At 39.4% G+C, this 17,504-nt stretch overlaps 1 protein-coding gene across 1 annotated transcript in view; it reads right to left on the reverse strand.

Moving 5' to 3' along the window:
• Positions 1–758: 758 nt before the first annotated feature.
• Positions 759–17,504, reverse strand: part of ATP10A (ATPase, class V, type 10A) — a gene marked incomplete at its 5' end in the record, with an annotated part of 103,192 nt that continues 86,446 nt past the window's right edge. The window contains 7 exons of the mRNA XM_010136469.1: positions 759–896; positions 4,659–4,735; positions 6,631–6,952; positions 8,295–8,479; positions 10,608–10,734; positions 10,905–11,008; positions 16,299–16,857. Coding sequence (XP_010134771.1) covers positions 759–896; positions 4,659–4,735; positions 6,631–6,952; positions 8,295–8,479; positions 10,608–10,734; positions 10,905–11,008; positions 16,299–16,857 — 1,512 coding nt within the window. The remainder of the gene's footprint in view (positions 897–4,658; positions 4,736–6,630; positions 6,953–8,294; positions 8,480–10,607; positions 10,735–10,904; positions 11,009–16,298; positions 16,858–17,504) is intronic.

The following is a 17,504-nucleotide window of genomic DNA, read 5'->3' on the forward strand; positions in this document are numbered from 1 at the left end:
TCTTTTTCCTGCTTTTTCATATCCCTTGCTCCCAAGGTGATTTGTAGATGTTGCAGATCTGCGTGTCTGCCAGTGACTCCCACCCAGCTGATGGAATTCTTGGTTGTCTTGTTAGGCAGTTTTCAATCAATCATCTTTCTACTCCAAGATCAACGGAAAGGGCTTTTGTTAGGGCCAAGGAGTTGAGCTGCTGTTGGTTCAGTGCCCAGTACTGGACTAACTCCTGTTTCATGCACCAGAGAAGAAAGACAGACCTGTAGTCTATTCACTGCTTCCTTTCTAACGAAGGCTTTTGGCTAGTTGGGAGTAAGATAAACCAAAGAAACCTTCCCAATCTCTGCATCTGAGACACACAGAGGCCTCATTACCTCAAGTCACTAGGGAATATGTACAGTGATTCATAAGCGATGACGAGATAGGGTCAGGAAGAGAAAACATACTCAACTGCTACTTTGGACCAATGCTGGATGGCTTTGGCATTAAAAACTACTGTGTCTAGCCAGCTAAATTCTACAAAACTGCTCTATAAAGAAACTTTTCTTAAGCAGTGCTTGTTTTTTCTGTTACCTAATTTGCACATTCAGCAGCACACTGTAGCTGTTATGGAGTAGGATCTGTATTTCTGCAAATGGCAGCCAGCTGTCTTTCAACTCTGCAAATTTCTTTGCAACTTATTTATAAACCATTTGAAGGCTGACCTAATGCTCACTTAGCACGAAATAAACCCTGGAAACATGTAGTGCCATAAAGCTGCCAAGTCAAACACTTACTGCATTTTTATAGAAGAAATACAGCACCATGCTGGCAAGTCGGGAATAACACCAGTGGCCATGAACAAGCAAGAGCTTCTCCAAATGCCGGAACCTTGGGATTGCAAAGTCGCTTGCCATCACCGCCTATAATGAAAGAAAAATCGGAATCATTATTGTGAAGTGTCACTGTCAATGCTAACAGTGAATCTAGTCATCTTCTCAACTCGTACAGCCAATGGAAATTGTACTGATGAAGAATGAAATCCATTACAGTGCATCTGAAATGCAGATACTGCTGCATTGATTTGGAATATCCGTGAGCAACCCTGGTAGCTTGGCAGAACATGCAAGGTGACCCGGTCCTCACCCAAAGGAGATTACAGTATTGTTCCAGATGGTGACAAGCAGTAGCAAAAAGCAAGAGGTGGGAGAACAGCTGGCAATTGCAGCTGCATGAGCATGAAGGCTCAGGGCCCGCGTGTGAACATCTTGGTGGCTGAAACATCTTTTTCTGTAAAAACTACAGGGTACTTACAGGGCAAAATGAAATTCCAGAGAATAAAATAAGAAAAAGCACAATTAAGTGGTTGCATCATAATTACTGGACTTTAAAAGAAAAAACAATAGAAATGTTAGTTTTAATTACATTTGCAATCCTGGCTTACAAAGTTTACTTGGCCATCCTGAGATACCAGTATTTTGAGGAATTTTTAAAATTGCATGTTTTCTAAAACCGTCTATGAAAAAATCACACTAGATGAGACTCCTCTGGGACTGTGCAGACTGCCAAATCACACTGACAAAATGAATCACGCAGTTCCTCTCCACTTCTGAGTAAAATTCAGGGTACTGTACATCTAGATGAGATCTCCTTGTAACTGACGATGTTATCACAGTTGTTCTGAGATTTTACTGATCCCTAGGGTCACACTAAGATTTCATTTAATATTATTTTACATTTTATATTTTGGTATCACTTTCCTTCTCACAGTTCAGCAAAAACATGAGGAAAGGTGAAAAACCTCCAATGGAGCAACATCTTACTCACACTCTGCAGGGTATATTTTGGCTGTATTTTTAAATAAGAAACATCTTTCTTTTAATTTTTTCTAATTCCCTTTCTTGGTAAACTGTCAAAAGGATTCAATTTTCCCAAGTAAGTGCTTGTAGAAGCTATTAAAATAAACTCTAAAACAGTATGCAAGACAAGGTGTAATAATGCATTGTAATTTAAGCAGTAGATATATATAAGCCCTGGGACATCTTTTAATATTCTGGGATTTCTCAGGTACTGAGATACACTTGTTACAACGTTCCTGCACAGAACAGTCTGATTTGTCTTGCAGACATACAGCTATCTCGCAGTTTGAGGAGAACAGAGCTGTGCTATGTCTACTTCCTTGTCCTTCACCCCATCTCAGGCTATTCCGATGTTAAAACAAAACTGTTAGGTTCTTTTCATTTGTGCTTCACAACACATTGTGAGAAGTGTTGGAACTTTTTTCTATTCTATTCCATTTTAATTACAGTGAGGAACACAGTGAGGAAGATAGTGTTATCCAATTACATCTGCATGTTTATTTCATCTCAAAATATCCCCTTGATTTTCACATTTTTACTTTTTCTTACAGCTTTTTCACAGGAAAAAGTGATTCATGCTCCACATGCTTCCATAGAATGTGGAAAGAAAATAAATCAGAGAGTATTTCTGTTTTAGACATCTAAATGCTCAATGCCTTCCGAGTACCTGCATGTGTAAGATTCTGACAGCTGTTTATAGTAAAGAGGCCTGCATGGTTCCTTAGGACCTTGCAGTAAAGGAAGGGATCTATAAACATTTTCCACTGCTGAATTTTCATTTTAAGTAGTTTCAAACAGGTAGTTTATATGGGTTAATGTGCAAATAGCTTTCAGATTTGAATATACTATAAAAGCCAGGGACATTTGAGGACTGGTTATTGTTAAGTGTACGAGCTCAAATGGAAGTGGCATAATGGGGAGAGGAGTAAAAAAATATTACCATCACTGTATGTCTGCATTAGGAAAAAAAATGTTCTGAATTAATAGATAATAGGAGCTGATAACAGATTATAAGACCGAAGGAGTTTGGGCTAGACTTTTTTGAATTAATAGGCTTGGAGGGGACCCCACAAAAACAGTCTCCTCTGGGCTTTCTGGAGCCTGGAGTGCCTGCTGAGTAATACTGCGGAAGTTATGCAAAGCTCTCTGAACCCAGTGAAGGCTGTGGAACAACAAATACACTTGCTATCAGCTTAATCCAAGACTTCCTTTACTCCTGCCCTCTTCGGCCATCCAAGTAAGACTCACAGGGTCTATGACTGGGATGCCGTAAACACAATGGGTATCTGAGTATTTTTTGTGGTAGCTTCTTTCCATTCTAATTTACAGCTGCTAACATACTCGGAGAAGCATTTTTAATAGATTGCAGGCTTGAAATCTAGTCTGTTTGAAGAGCGCTGATGGACATCCATTTGCCCTGGAGATTATTTTGCCTGAAGCCCCTGGATGATAACAAGAAAGAGAACAAGTGTAATAGCTCTGTTGGACCAGGCTGAAGCCCTAGTACCCAGCCTCCAACAACAGCCAAGACAGGATGCCTTTGGAAGAGTATATGAACAAATAAGAAAAACATCTACTGACTTTTCTCCAGAGTACTGCCCTACCTTCTGATAATCTGCATTCCAGAAAATGCACAAAGTTGACATCCAGGTTCAAAGCTCAGTTAAACTTTTTTTTCATAAATTTGTGTGTTGGCCCAAATAAATTACCGCATTCATGAAATCCCATGGGATAACATTCTATAGCCAACTCACCTACTGTGTGAAGGAGGCTTTCATTCCCCTTCAAGCAAAACATACAGCCGGTGTCGCAAAAAATGCAATGTGGGTCAGAGAACTACCCACCGGTAACTAAGTTAGGGAGCATGCTCATCTGCTCAGGTCCTCAGGATGGAAACACTTCCCATCTTCTCTGAATAGCACCTTGACATATACTGAGCTATTCTATTTTCTCATGCAATCAGCCTGCACCCAGCCCAAATACAAGGTAGATTGTGGAAATGAGGTATCTTTCTCATTCTCTGTGTCTTACTGCCATGTCCAGTGATGTCCAGTTGCCACTGCAACTGAACTGCACTAGCAGTAGAGAAGGCAGAGGTAATAGGTAATACAGTAGGTAATACATCCTATACATATGCCTCTTCTCTCCCGGGGATGGCAGAATTGCCTCTTATACAGTGACAAATGCAGTCATCACAGGCTGAACACATCCAAAAGACTACGTATCAAGTTCCCTTATCTTGCTGTTCCCTGTGGCAGGAAATTGGGAGAAAACCAGGACTCGGAATAGTGTGTAGGGAGCAGTGGTTCTGCAAAGGGCTATAATTTTCTCTTTCTTCACCGTTCTGCTGTCTGCATAGGCTGAGTGAGTGAGATGTGTGGGTGGCTGGGCTAAGGGTCACCACCATACCATGCAAATTAGTGGCATCAGCTGGATGGGCTTGTGCCACTACTCCACAGGAGAAGGATACCCAGACAATACAGGAGAGAGGAGAACAAAAGTCCGAATAAGCTGAACCTTTATTTCCTAAACAATGCATAGCTGAGCTCCTGTCCTTTAAACCAGTGTTTAATACACGATTTCTTAAAATATATTGCTTAGGGGGATCTGGTAAGTTCAGTTTTCTGGGAAGGCAGCATGTTTACATTCACCACAGATCTCAGAACAAACACAAGCTCAATCTCAAGCTGAAAAGCATCCTTATGATGCACAATTGGCACTCCTGAGCACAACTTGCCACTTCTCCTTTATTTGTGCTGGCTATCAGTGGGAAGTGCCCATTTCATCCTTTCATGAGAGTTCTCTTCCGTGAATGAGAAACATTACCTGCATGCCTTCTTGGCCAGAGATCCCCACACCAACATCTGCCACTTGGATCATGCTGACATCATTAGCACCATCACCTAAAGATGACAAGATACAGGTTTTTTTGTCACTAGTAGACCAGGAACAATAAACGTCAGCAAAGCAAAGGAAAACCAGTTGTTACTGAGCGTTGGCTGAGTATAGTAAGGGAGATGCTGAATAGGAAAGGACCCATCTTTGGAATATAAGGTTCAAAGCTTGACAAAGCTGCCAAGACATTCTGGTCTTTGTAGACTTCTTTTATCACGGAAAAGTAAAAATAAAACAAATCCTTCTCTTTTCAGTAAGACCCAAAATTCAAGTTTCTGGCCTGAACTGCACAAATACTAAAACACTGAAAGGCTAAGCGTGAGCTTCCGAATTCATTTACTTTCTGGTAACTGTCTGCCGCAGTCAATTATGATTAAGAATGAAATGTGCAAGGAGGCCTAAATAAGAATATCTACACAGTAAAAAATACAATAAATTTAAAAAGCAGATGAATACTTATCTTGGGTTGACCCATCTGATCTTTAATACACCTATCATAGATTTAACGACAATGGTTGCACAGCTAGCTTTCCTTGCTCTGTTTCCAATCATGATACCACAAGTGATAGGTGCCATAGAAAAGATACCAGAATGGGACATGCATCTACTTCTTAACCTCTTAAATTTACAGCCCGTGTAGTAGTGGAAAATGAAACCATATTAGTTGATGACAAGACACTTGGTTTTAAACTGCAGTGGCTGAGGTGTATATTCACATCTCACTCCAATTTCCCTGCTGTTGGCACATATAAGAGTGGCATCTGCTCACCTGACAAAGCTGATCTCTGTGACTGTGCAACACAACCCCAAATTAGCTCATGTGGGGTAAAAGGGAGGATGGATTCAGTCAGGCTTTTAAGTCAGAGCAGGAGCTTGAGTTCAACTCACAGGCCCAAGATGCTCAGAAAGAATGAAAACACAAGCTGCCCGCTCTCTGCTACTGTTTTTAAGCATTCTGTGTAATTCAAGTTAACCAACCAGATGTTTTTGACAACATATGCAAACTGTTATGTCCACAGACAGTCAGCCAAAGATATAAATTCAGTATGAGGAAGACATATTTGAGCTAGATATAATATAGTGAGCACAAGGATCATTACAATCAGCACACATTTGGTGATGTGGATGTCACAGGAGTCTGGTAATTATTATATGTACTTAGGGTTTCTCATTGGTAGGTCCAATCCACATGTATGGCTGCTATGATTAACCACGATGGGTAGATGAAAGCTAGTGTGTTTGTGACAATATATGATGCAATCATGTCTTCTAATGAAAGATGAGCCTCAACTTGAGACGGGCAAAGAAGAGCTAGCTGACTTTTCTTACATAAAAATCATGTAAACATGGAAGATGCTGCCAGATTTAAAACAGGATGACTGACAAAATCTCCCCTTCACCAAATGAGTGATTAGCTGGGTAGAAGTGTAAGCACTGGCACGATGCCACTCATAAATCCATTGTCTACACTGACAAGGCCAACTCACATCCTATGCTGTATGGCCAACTGGTGATGAAAACCACAGCACCCTGAGTTTAAACATGATGGGATGAAACAACACTGAGCACAATTTTGTTCTGTGTAATATGGTGATTGCAAAATGGTGTCCTGCACAGTATCAGCTAACCCAATTCTTCACAGCTGTGTTTGGACACTCCAAAACCTCATAGCATACCTGGATCCCAGTTACCTAAATTCTGTAGGAAGAAATCCCAAATACTACTCCAGAATTCTATCTTGGTTTTGAATAAATATGTTAGAGTTGCCCAGCACATTTTCAGGCAAAACGGGAAGGCTATTTGAGTTGTGAGGCAGGTGAAAGGGCCCTATTGCAAGTCAAAAAAAATCAAAATTCTCAAGGCACAGCATACAAGGCAGGCTAGTTTATACAGAGATATTTACCTATTGCCAAAGTCATTGCTTTGAGTTTGTCTCTGACAAGTTTCACTACCATGCTCTTTTGAAGTGGGGTAGAGCGACAACACAGTACTGAACGGCATTGCTTGGCTAGTGCAAGAAATTTGTCCTCTAGTGTAGGTTCCAGGGCATAAGCTAGAGTCCTTCCATCAATCACTAGGCCCAAGCTGGAAAGCACAGGGGAAGAGGGTGGATAGAGAGGGGTGAACCCAACAGTCATGTTTCCAGTAGCTTCGTCTGTTGTGGTGTTTGAAAATTTAGACTCTACACACTGCAGACACTGTTCCAGCAAGACAGCACACGTCTCCTGAAAAAATTCAAAATAAATATGCTTGAGAGAAAAGAACATGCATTCAAATGTTTGTGTTTGCTGCATATTTAGGCATAAGGAACACAGGGAATGTGTTATATTTGCTGCACTGTTAATATTTTAATTTCTAATAATCTTCTATTTGCTCTAAACACACTTCATTCTTGCAGAAGGTATGACAGCAATGAGGGCTCGAAAGGCTTAAAATCTAATTTCTCTTTAACATGCAGTATTGTATGCTAAACTAATTTATTTTAGCTTCTTCTCAGAATAACAGTGCTGGGAAATGATATAATCAGTATCAGTACCAAGTTAAGTATGGTGATGAACACCATGTACACGCCTACAACTCAGATCAAATGGTTATGCATTGTTAAAGGCCAATTAAGGGTTATTTAAGCTGAATTCTCTCTCCTAGCCATACTCAACTAGAAGATATTACTGAGAATATATGAACATTAAAAATGAAATGCCATTGGACTTACAGCAAAGTACGACAAAAAAAGATCATGGAAAATCAATTTACCAGTTCAGCTGATACACTCAAGAAAGGAAAATGCTGTTATCTTTTCTTCCTTTTCAAAAGCAATTGGAGCTGGGTACTGCTGGCCTACCTCTCCTCTGCTGATCTGAAGTCCAATTTTATCACCCCATTAAAGGACTACGGCACTAGCAGTCTGGTTCCTTGTATGTTAGACCGTATCAGTAAACTCTTTGTGACTGTCTGCTTGCAACAAATTGAGCACAGGAAAGATCAGTAATTCAGAAGAATTAGAAAAGGTCTGTTAGGAAGCAAGGCATTACTGTAGAGTGGTTTTCTGACTTTCAGTGCTAGCATTGAAATTTAAGTATTGCTTCTATCTCCAGAGAAAAAGCCCACTGAGAAAACATGAATGATTGAGTTATCTAAATATTACATTTCAGTGGTGTAAAATAAAGCACAAGTTCTTAACTGGTAATAATATTGTTTTCTTCCTCAACACATATTTAATCACAGGTTGCTTTTGGAAACCCATTAGTGCCAATACGCAAAACATGGGATGCTTTGAGAACACGTACCAAAGAAAAGCATCTATGCTGCTATATTTTCATTTATGGTGGAGATCACTACACACAGTTACACGTCTTCAGTAAGTTTATGATACATGACACTGACTTAGAAGCATGATTCAGTGAAAAGTATTCAAAGACATGTCCTACCTGAAAATTATGGATGAAGCAGGAAAAGAAGGGGAAAAAAAAGAGGAAAGGAAAAAAAAGCCATCAAACTTTTAATTGTAGAAGTCGAAAAAAAAGCAAAGCTGCTTCACAAGTAAATTTGCGTATTGGATCTGCTTACTGGTGATTCAGCATTCAAAGTGATGATTTCTTCATCGTGATCTAATAGCTTGCAGGCATATGCGATATTAACGGCTGTTTCTTGCTTGTCTCCAGTAAGAACCCAAATCTGCAACCCAGCTTTGCGCAAATTTGCAATGGTTTCTGGAACACCATCCTGTAAACGGTCTTCAATGCCAGTGGCACCTAAGCACACAGAAAAAGCAAAATATTGCACATTAAATGAACACTTAGGGTTCACCTCAAATTGTAAGTTTGGATTTTTAAAAAAAACTCCAGCAGCCACTTTTATTGGGAAATAGCTAAACTACCAATGCTTGTAAGATTCAGGCAGCTTTTTTGGGGATACCAAGAGAGAGGAGCTGAAAATAGCTGGGATAATCATCTGCATCAACAGTCAACATCAAATCCAGAACTCAAAAGCAATCTGATGCCACTTTTAGCCTCAGGGGTTCACAAGGATAATGTATCTTTGCTTACTGTCTCTCTGGTCTTCACCATTTCTATTGAATGTTGCTAGAGAAGATACCGCTTCTAGGAGATCATTTCAGTTCTTAAGGGTCTTTAACTGCCTTTCCTCAACTAGAAGAGGCTGGGTCACTAGAGATTTCTCCACCTTGAAGAGGAATGTCAGCAGAACTGCACTTTGGCAACTGAACATTAGGCTGCAGACATAAACCTTTTCCTGCCTTGTTCCTGCTCTTTGCTCTTGCAGAAAGACACTGGTTGCCAAACGAGATATAGCATAAATCACATTTGCCATGACATGGAAGTATAATGTGGCTTTTTTACTCTTTTGACATATTCTACCTGTTTATAAGAAACTGAGTATCTTTCCTATTCTTTCATATATCAATATGCAGAGACAAGATTTTCAAATACTGTAGCAAAAGCTGCTTGGGACCAAGAGCAGTGTCACCACTGATATATCAGTGCTCCACTGAGTTCAGAGAGGCTTCAATGTGAGGAAAAAGAAGCCCTCACTACTAGAGAATGAGGACGTGACAGTCACGCAAATTACCTGGAACAACAGGAAAAGCAAAGCAAACTTTTCTCAGCTATTTCTTATTCCTGTGGTGTTCCTTTAGCAACAGAAGTCCACCTGAAGTCTGAACATCAGTCATGGGGCAACGACGGAAAAGATGTTATTATCCAAATACTGTTCAAAGGAAAAGACACTCCTTTTCCAGACTCACTTTTTTACTACCACAATCTAATCATAACTGATAATTGCAAGATACAAACCACAGTAGGAGGTTCTTGGGGAATGACCAAATGGGTAGTTTACTTCTGGCTAGAGTTCACTTATTTGTCTGGTGGTCCAATTTCACTTTCCCCTCCCACCTTTTTTTTCCCCCAGAGTGAAACTAGAGCCAAAGGCATGACCATGGTGGGATCTTGTTGATTAATGTGGTCCGTATTAGACATTTCATCCTCCCCTTTAAGTCAGAAGAGAGAAACAGACACTTTAATGGTGCGATTCATCTAATCCTAAAGACAGACCAAATGAATTGCACTTTTTTTTTTTCTTTCTCTGCCTTAGAGACCTGTAGTAGATATATCAGAAGGTGGGTGAGGTGAATCTCATCTCCAAGACACAAGCGTGTTGGCAATTAGTGAAGGTTGTTATCTCCAGCAGTGTTATGGCTGTCCCAGTTTCTTTGCCAGAGTAAGCTAGTTGGATGGTCGGAATAATAGTTTAAAACTAATTATCTACATTTTAGAATCTCAGTGCTTTCAACATCTCAACTCAGCAGAGAAAGAGTATGACTGAGTTCCTGGAATACATTTTACATTGATTTAAACTGCATCATTATGAAGGACTGCAATCCTCTTCCACAGAATACACAGGTGCTGAGTGCATGAGCTGAACCCAAGGTGTATCAGAGTCAATGCCCCTCACAAATGCAGTTTATGAGCTTTGCTTTATGAGTGTCTCTGGTGCCCCTGGAGTCATGGAATTTTCTGATATGTTGGATTGGCACGACATTCTGTAGACTGTTTGGGCCAAGTCCTTCTCCTGTTTAGAACAGCAGTTTACATTTATGATTTTGTATCAGATTCATTCCTGGTATTTCTTCACTCATTTCTCTAGTGCTAAAATGATGGCAGGAGCAAGGAAAACTGGGTATGTCTCTTAGGTTAATCATATCCCATTCCTTTGTGGTGCTGCACATGACAGCCATGACAACGTCCAAAAGAAGCCAATTTTCTGTACTGCCACAAACCATTTAAGGGAAAGAATGGATTTCATAGCCAAGCTTTCAGAATTTTTAACACATTTTAATTTCATGTCCAGCTCTCACTTCATTACCTAGCAGATGCAGATTCTTCTCTATCCGCAGTGCTGACTGAAACAGAAGTTCTTCACGATTTTCAATAGAGGATTCTGCTTCTAAATGACTTTTTAACCAACAGGCATACTCTTCCTTGCTGAGAACCTTTAAAAAGAGTATGTGAGGGCACAGTCAATGTGATACAGAGGCATTCATACTTTACAGAATAAAATGAAAAAGAAGTTATGAATCAAGAACAATAAATTAATAAATGTCTTCAGTAATCTTTGTCAAGATTCTCCTTAAAAGCAAACTAAAAGTCTGCATTTACTTACTCTTTTCGCAATACAGAGAGTCCGTAGCCCATCAACAGCATACAGATTAAGGTAATTCTGGGTTTTGCTTTGGATTTTTTTTTGATGTTTGCCCCGAGGGTCATCTAGATAAGAATAAAGAAAGAAATTAGTAATTGAAAAATAACAGCAGTTGAATGGCCTCAGAGAATAAAAACTTCTCTACAGTACTCACTGTATGGGCACTTTATAACTAATCATTTTAAAGAGCTGCTGACATCTCCTGGGAAACTCAAGTAAAACATTGCATTTAGAAAAAAAAAATCTCATCTTTCTGTTCTATCTTTTCTGTCTTTTCCCTTCAAAAGTCATTATGAATGTGTGTCAGAAAGACTTTCTTTTTCTTAGTCTTTAAGTATTTATTTGGCCTGAATACTTTAGGAAATCACGATAAGCTTCACAGCAAACAATAATGTCAGAAAGAGAAGTATGATTTCAAATATGCTACTAGAAAATGAGTCTCCACATCTCATCATGTGCAGAAAAATGACACATAAAATAGCACTTAGTCTCCATCAAGGTTAGTATCTCAAAAGAACCAGAACCAGTACTCTTGTTTTGTATATCTAGTGTATGAAGGTACTTCTGTTACGGCTGTACTGATATCACTTATCGGGCTGAGTCAATGCAAGAAGTTCTGAGTATGACTGTGACTTCATTTAGAAGAGAATTTACACTTGTGTAGACCTCACGGCTAGCTTCTACCTTGAATGCAGCAGCACAACTTCCACTTAGCTTTGCTCTTCAGTCATGTGTGAGAACTCAAAATCAGGACTGAGCATCTGTTCCTTTACTCTCCTTAGCTGGCTCTGGTTCAATATGCTCATATTGCGATCGAAAAAGTAATGAGTATGATAGTAATATGAATATGATGGACATTTTGTTCCACCTCATTACCTGAAATGATATCCTCAAAAGTTAAAAACAGGTGATATACATCCTTTTTATCATCTAGCATCAAGACAGGTTCATGTACGGTGTACTGTAGTAGCAATCTTAAATAATATGGATTGCAGGATTAGTACTAAAGTAGAAGTACAGGCTCATAAGTTTTTAGATTGGAACCACTGAGTGAGAATGACCGGTACTTCAGGGCAGTTTTTTCTATTCCTTCATGTCATATAATTTTTTTTTCTAAAGTCTTCATGTTATTTGGAGGTGTAGAATAATTTTAGGATTATAATTTTGTACTTGAAGCTGTTCCTTAACGCAGTATTTGTTACTGGTACATGCATGGTAAACAGTCACAGAGCCAGATGAACACCACCCATCATCAGAAGTTTGAGCACCTGAAGATATCTATGATCTCAATTCACCACTGTGCTCACCTCTTTAACTGACTATACTGAGAACCTACAGGCACTATACCCTTATATTAAGCACTTAATACGGGTAATTAAATTGGATGACACAATTATCTTACTGTTTATACTTTTCGGTGCCCATTTTCCCAGTGTGCTTTCATACCCAATTTGATCTGCCATTCGTGACCATGTATATATATATGTCTATCTGTCTGTCTATAAGCTTACCTATCATTCAGCACCTTCATATTTAATACAGCAGGGCAATATCTAACCAGATGTGCAGAGGCTCCAGCACAAACACATTCAAGTGTTGATGTTATAGGAAGGAAGAAACTGGAAATCCCCATATTTTGTTTTTTGTTATATCAACCACGTATCAGCACATTTTATTCACTTTAAAGACCAAGGGACTCCATGACGATTGTGGAATTTCACGCATACCTTCATTTCAGTTCCATCTCTGATTAAGGTCGTGTGATGAATAGTGGTAGGAATATTCCGGTGGGCCTGTCCATCTATCTATTAATGCTATCTATGCTAACACTATTGATTTCCTCAAAGGGACAATGTAGTTATATTATTCTGGAAGAACAACTCTACAAATATTATTTGCAATTGGGAAGCTCTTTCTTAGATTATAGCTTGTGGCTCTGACGCACACCACCAGGTTCCTTCAGAAGCTATTACAAGAGCTCACACTTAGATTCAACTGCAACATAAAGTGGAAATATGCATCTACTAGCAGCCTAACACAGTTTCATTTAGCTTCTTTTCTGTTTGTGCATGATCATCTTTTTGGCATTATGACTTGGCTGCATAATACAATTCTTTTTTTTTTTTCTGGAAGAAGTACTGCAGCAAACCTCCTTGGAGGCTTCTTGTATTAGTCAAGTCAGCTTTTTTAATTAGAAGAATTATTTTAGAAAAGTAAAGTAAGCAAGCGTTCTTCCTGATTTTTTGTGATACATTACTATCATAGAGAAAAACACCATATATTTTGCATATCCCACAAGAAATTGTCTTATGGGAGTGGTTATTTCAGTCATTCATTGATTTCAAATGGTGCAAACTTGAACAGGTGCTTAAACACATCAAAAGTTGTTTCTGTCCCTTTAAGGTTAAGCACTGTTAATCACATCAGCTCTGTATGAATACCATGGATGCTAATGCAGGGATCGTAATGTTAAATGCTTATACCACCTTCAATGAACAAAGGCAGTAATAGTCTACAAGTAGAGATGTGCACATCATTATCTGTGCAAATTCTCAACATCCCAAATTCAACATGGAAGATTGCATCTCCCTCCTCCACAAGCATGCCAATGACAGCTAAACCCCCTTCTAGCTCTTCATGTGCTGCATCAGTCCTACCCTGAGATGAATCTTTTGCTCAGAAATTAGAAGGGGGGAAGAAATCTCTTGCAGACAAAAGCCAGTTGTGGAGATTCTTTTTAAGCTGGGATGCAGCAGCTACGCAAAGCACTGTGACCACATGCACCATGTCAGTGAAAAATTAGCAAGTAAGTCTTCTCCAGAAGAATGACTGAGAGCTAGAGGAGCTCTGCTTGCTCCGTTTCCTTCCATAATCACAAGCTGCAGAAAGTCAGCCCAGATTTTGTTTTCTCAATGACTTACGCTCACAGTTCCTGTGCGAGTTGAGTATTGACTCAAACAGTAACTTTCTTATTTATGAACATGGTGACTGTTGAGATAAATTAAGAACAATATACTCTTGTGAATCATTTCAAGGCTTTTGGAAATATCTGTATGCTATCAGAAAATGCCAAGTTTCACAGTATCAAATAGATACACAGGCAGATCAAATGGAGTCAGTTCGGAAACTTCTAAACTTTTGAGGTTTATGGCAATTTCTGTTTTTCTGTAAGACGCAACGGAAGCTACAACATAACACATTTGCTTCTGGCTGTTCCTCGTGCCATATTTTAAAATGCTCTTCCTCCCAAACAAACAGGACCTTTGTGCCTGATAGGACTCAGTCATGCAACGTGATGTTGGAGTTGGGAGATTAGGGACACAGTGTTGCCTTGGTCTTTCAGTCTAAGAGCACAAGTACCACGAAGTCTCAAAATGCATGCTTGACTGGTGTACAATTTACAAATCCCTGAGGTACTAAGACAGTAAAGAGTGAGCACTGGGATTAGCTGTCATGTTGATGCACTTATTGGTCAATTCCTTGAAATGCTAAATGCCTGAATTCTCATAGCATTAAATCTCCTCCCACACTCATGTTCCACCATCACCAGACTACAGGATGAAACCACTGACAGATCCCGCAGCACAGGTAATAGCCACAACATAAATCTTCTGAGGGTCCCTCTACCTGGGGAATATCTCCCAGGAAAAAGATGCTGTTCCCTCAGGAATTGACAACATATCCACTGACGTTAGGATACTGCAGGAAGAGATGGCAGATTTGGTTCCACGAGTGATTGGTTTTTCAGACTAATCTGCTGAAATGTACAGAATTACTGAAGCCAGCAGGGGCTTAAAGGGCTAGAAAACAAGGGAAAGTGGTTATGAGGTTCTAGTGGCTGCGACTCACATTGCTTGCAAAGCAAACTGTACTAGAACTCATAATTCGATTTGGGCTAAAAAACAAACCAACACAGGGCACAATTTCAAAGCCACCTTCAATTCACTTGCCTGTAAAGATGATGGGATCACTGTATCTGCTCGGCCACAGAAGCTGCTCACTGCCGACACAGACCTTCAGGAGCTTTGCTTCCCCTTCTCTGACATACACCACCTTTGGTAATGTCACCTTTGTCTGGTTTTCTAACTGGCCTTGTTGTTTTTACCTAGATGGGTACTAGATCTGCTGGAAATTTGCCTGAACTTTCCTTCATCTACTGAGTCCAGTCTGTGAATGGACACAGCAGCTTCAAACATGGTCTTAGTTCTATGGTGACAAAATATTTAAGACTTGGCAAAAAATAATCTTTTCCTTTCTTTTTAATGCTCAGTTTGCATTCTGAGAACTCATTTCCAAACATTATTTTCTAGGGATGTTATTAGAGATTCTCAGTACTACAAATTCGCCTTTAGTACTTTTGAGAGAAACAAGTTTCCACAGGCGCTCTACGTGCCTTCTGCAGTATCAGATCTTTACTAGAAAATTATTCATGAATACTTTGTTCTTAGTTAAGAACAAGTTGTTCTTAATTTTTCTGGCTCAGTTTTGATTTATATGGCTGTAAACAGAAAACTAATGCCAACATTTTTCTGTATTTCATGAAACTAAAATTACACAGTATAAGCCTTTCACAATTGTTTACTCCAACTAATGTCGAAGAATCCACAAAGTCAATGCATTAATGAAACATGGGAAGTACCTCTAGCACTTTTGGGCTCTGTTCATTCATACTGAGGCAAACGCTGGATTAAATTCAGTATTGAAAGTACAGTAAATTAGAACCAGGGTCTCCATGCTTTAGGGAAGTACTCCATGTTCACAGATACATGTCTATTCCCTGCTATTCAGCTATGTATCTGAATCCAAGATTTATCATCTGAAAAGCACGTCTCCTTCTTTTGCCACAATCTTTCTGTTTTGGTGGCTGATTGATTCACGGTGTCCTTTACCATCACAGTCAGACCAACATAAATGCACTGACTTATGCAAACAGGTTGCAGCAGGACATAAAGATTCACAAACGAAACAAAGAGAAAGCTGCAGTAGGAAGTGCTTGGATTTCATATGAAATACTCAAATAGCCAAGGACTGACAGGCAGGTTTTCCCGAAGAATGTAAATTGCTTTGGGAGAGTTTCAAGAAATTCCTTCAAAGTAAAGTTTGCTAGTAGAAGATCTTGTACAAAAATTAATTTCATTCATTTGCGGAACAAAAGCAACCAGTAATTTGTTACAGAAAGTTTGCAGTAATAACAAAGTATTATAGAAGAAGAGAGACAGCTGCCATTCTACCATTCCCTATATTCACAACAAAGGCAGGTCTACTTGTTAGAGAAGGCAATAAGATATGATGAGTTTTTCAGCAGTTAAGCAGAACCGGTGCCCCAAATCCTGCAAAGATAAGTAAGAGGTGTACCTGAAGAGCAGGGTAGAAGATCCATAATAACTGAATCTGCTCCTTTAGTGTAAACATTTATTTCATCTGTGAGAGGATGTCTGACCACTACTGACATCCTCTTCCTGACGGAATCAAAGCCCAATGTATGTAATACTTCAAAGCTTAATGTTCCCAGGTGAGGTAGCTCCACTGATACCTGGTCAGACAGCCTTCCAACCAGAGAACAGTTATACGCCCTTGCTGCATAGACAAGAGCAGCTTCATCGGGACTCTCTGCTTCGTAACGGAGTTCTCCTTCCTCAGGTCCACTCCCCACAGCTGTCCGGCCTTGCTGGGAGCTGTAGCCATTGTTATTCATCTGTGCAGAGTATGCCAGCTTTTCTTCCAGTTTTAATAAAGTGCTGTCCGTAGATGTAGATGAAAGCATACTTAAACCAAATCTGTGCATTGATTTGCTTGTAGCTAGACTAGATGAACTGCTGCTGTTAGATCCAGAGGTCAAGCGACTTGGAGTGAATCTCCGTATGAAGTCTTCTATAGTTTTTACTGGAGATTTAAGTTCAAATCGATCTCTAACCTTGAGAAGTAAAGAACAAACCAATGAACAAAACCCAAAGAAAAGCTGTACAAGAATTCCGATATTGGTATTCAGTCTAAGCAGCTTCAACTACAGAGCAGAACTTCTTTGAGAGCAAAAAGTAATGGTATTTGTATTTTGTATTTGAGAAACGGAAGTAAATAGGCAAAACTGACTTAACAGCAGAAAGAATTCACTAGAACTTCAGAATTCTACCTGTGTGTGAAAGCGCGTATGTTTGTATTAAAAACAATTTTTCTTCTTTCACCTCCTCAGATATGACTCATGGACAGACTATCAGGGTTGCACAACCACCAGCAGTGCATACTAAAAGCTACCATTAATAGGAAACATTGGCATTCTTTGTGTATTTTTGGTGAATGTAGTAAAAAAGAGTTAATGCAAGAGTCTTCTATCAAGAAGTGTGGTGTCAGAAAATTTTAATGAGAATAGGCCAGTGTTGACAACATTCTCAACAGGAACACGTTGAAATAAGTAATTTCCACCCTCTTGCCTTTCAGCATCAAAGCAGCTTGCCTCAGTTTTATCACTGATCTCAGTTTACATAAATCTTTTTTACAGATACAATTTTATTAATAGTAATAGCATATTCATAGTAATATATATTAAATTATTGTAACAGTGTG

This window comes from Buceros rhinoceros, unplaced genomic scaffold, assembly GCF_000710305.1.
Source record: "Buceros rhinoceros silvestris isolate BGI_N320 unplaced genomic scaffold, ASM71030v1 scaffold6390, whole genome shotgun sequence".
NCBI classification, from domain to species: domain Eukaryota; kingdom Metazoa; phylum Chordata; class Aves; order Bucerotiformes; family Bucerotidae; genus Buceros; species Buceros rhinoceros.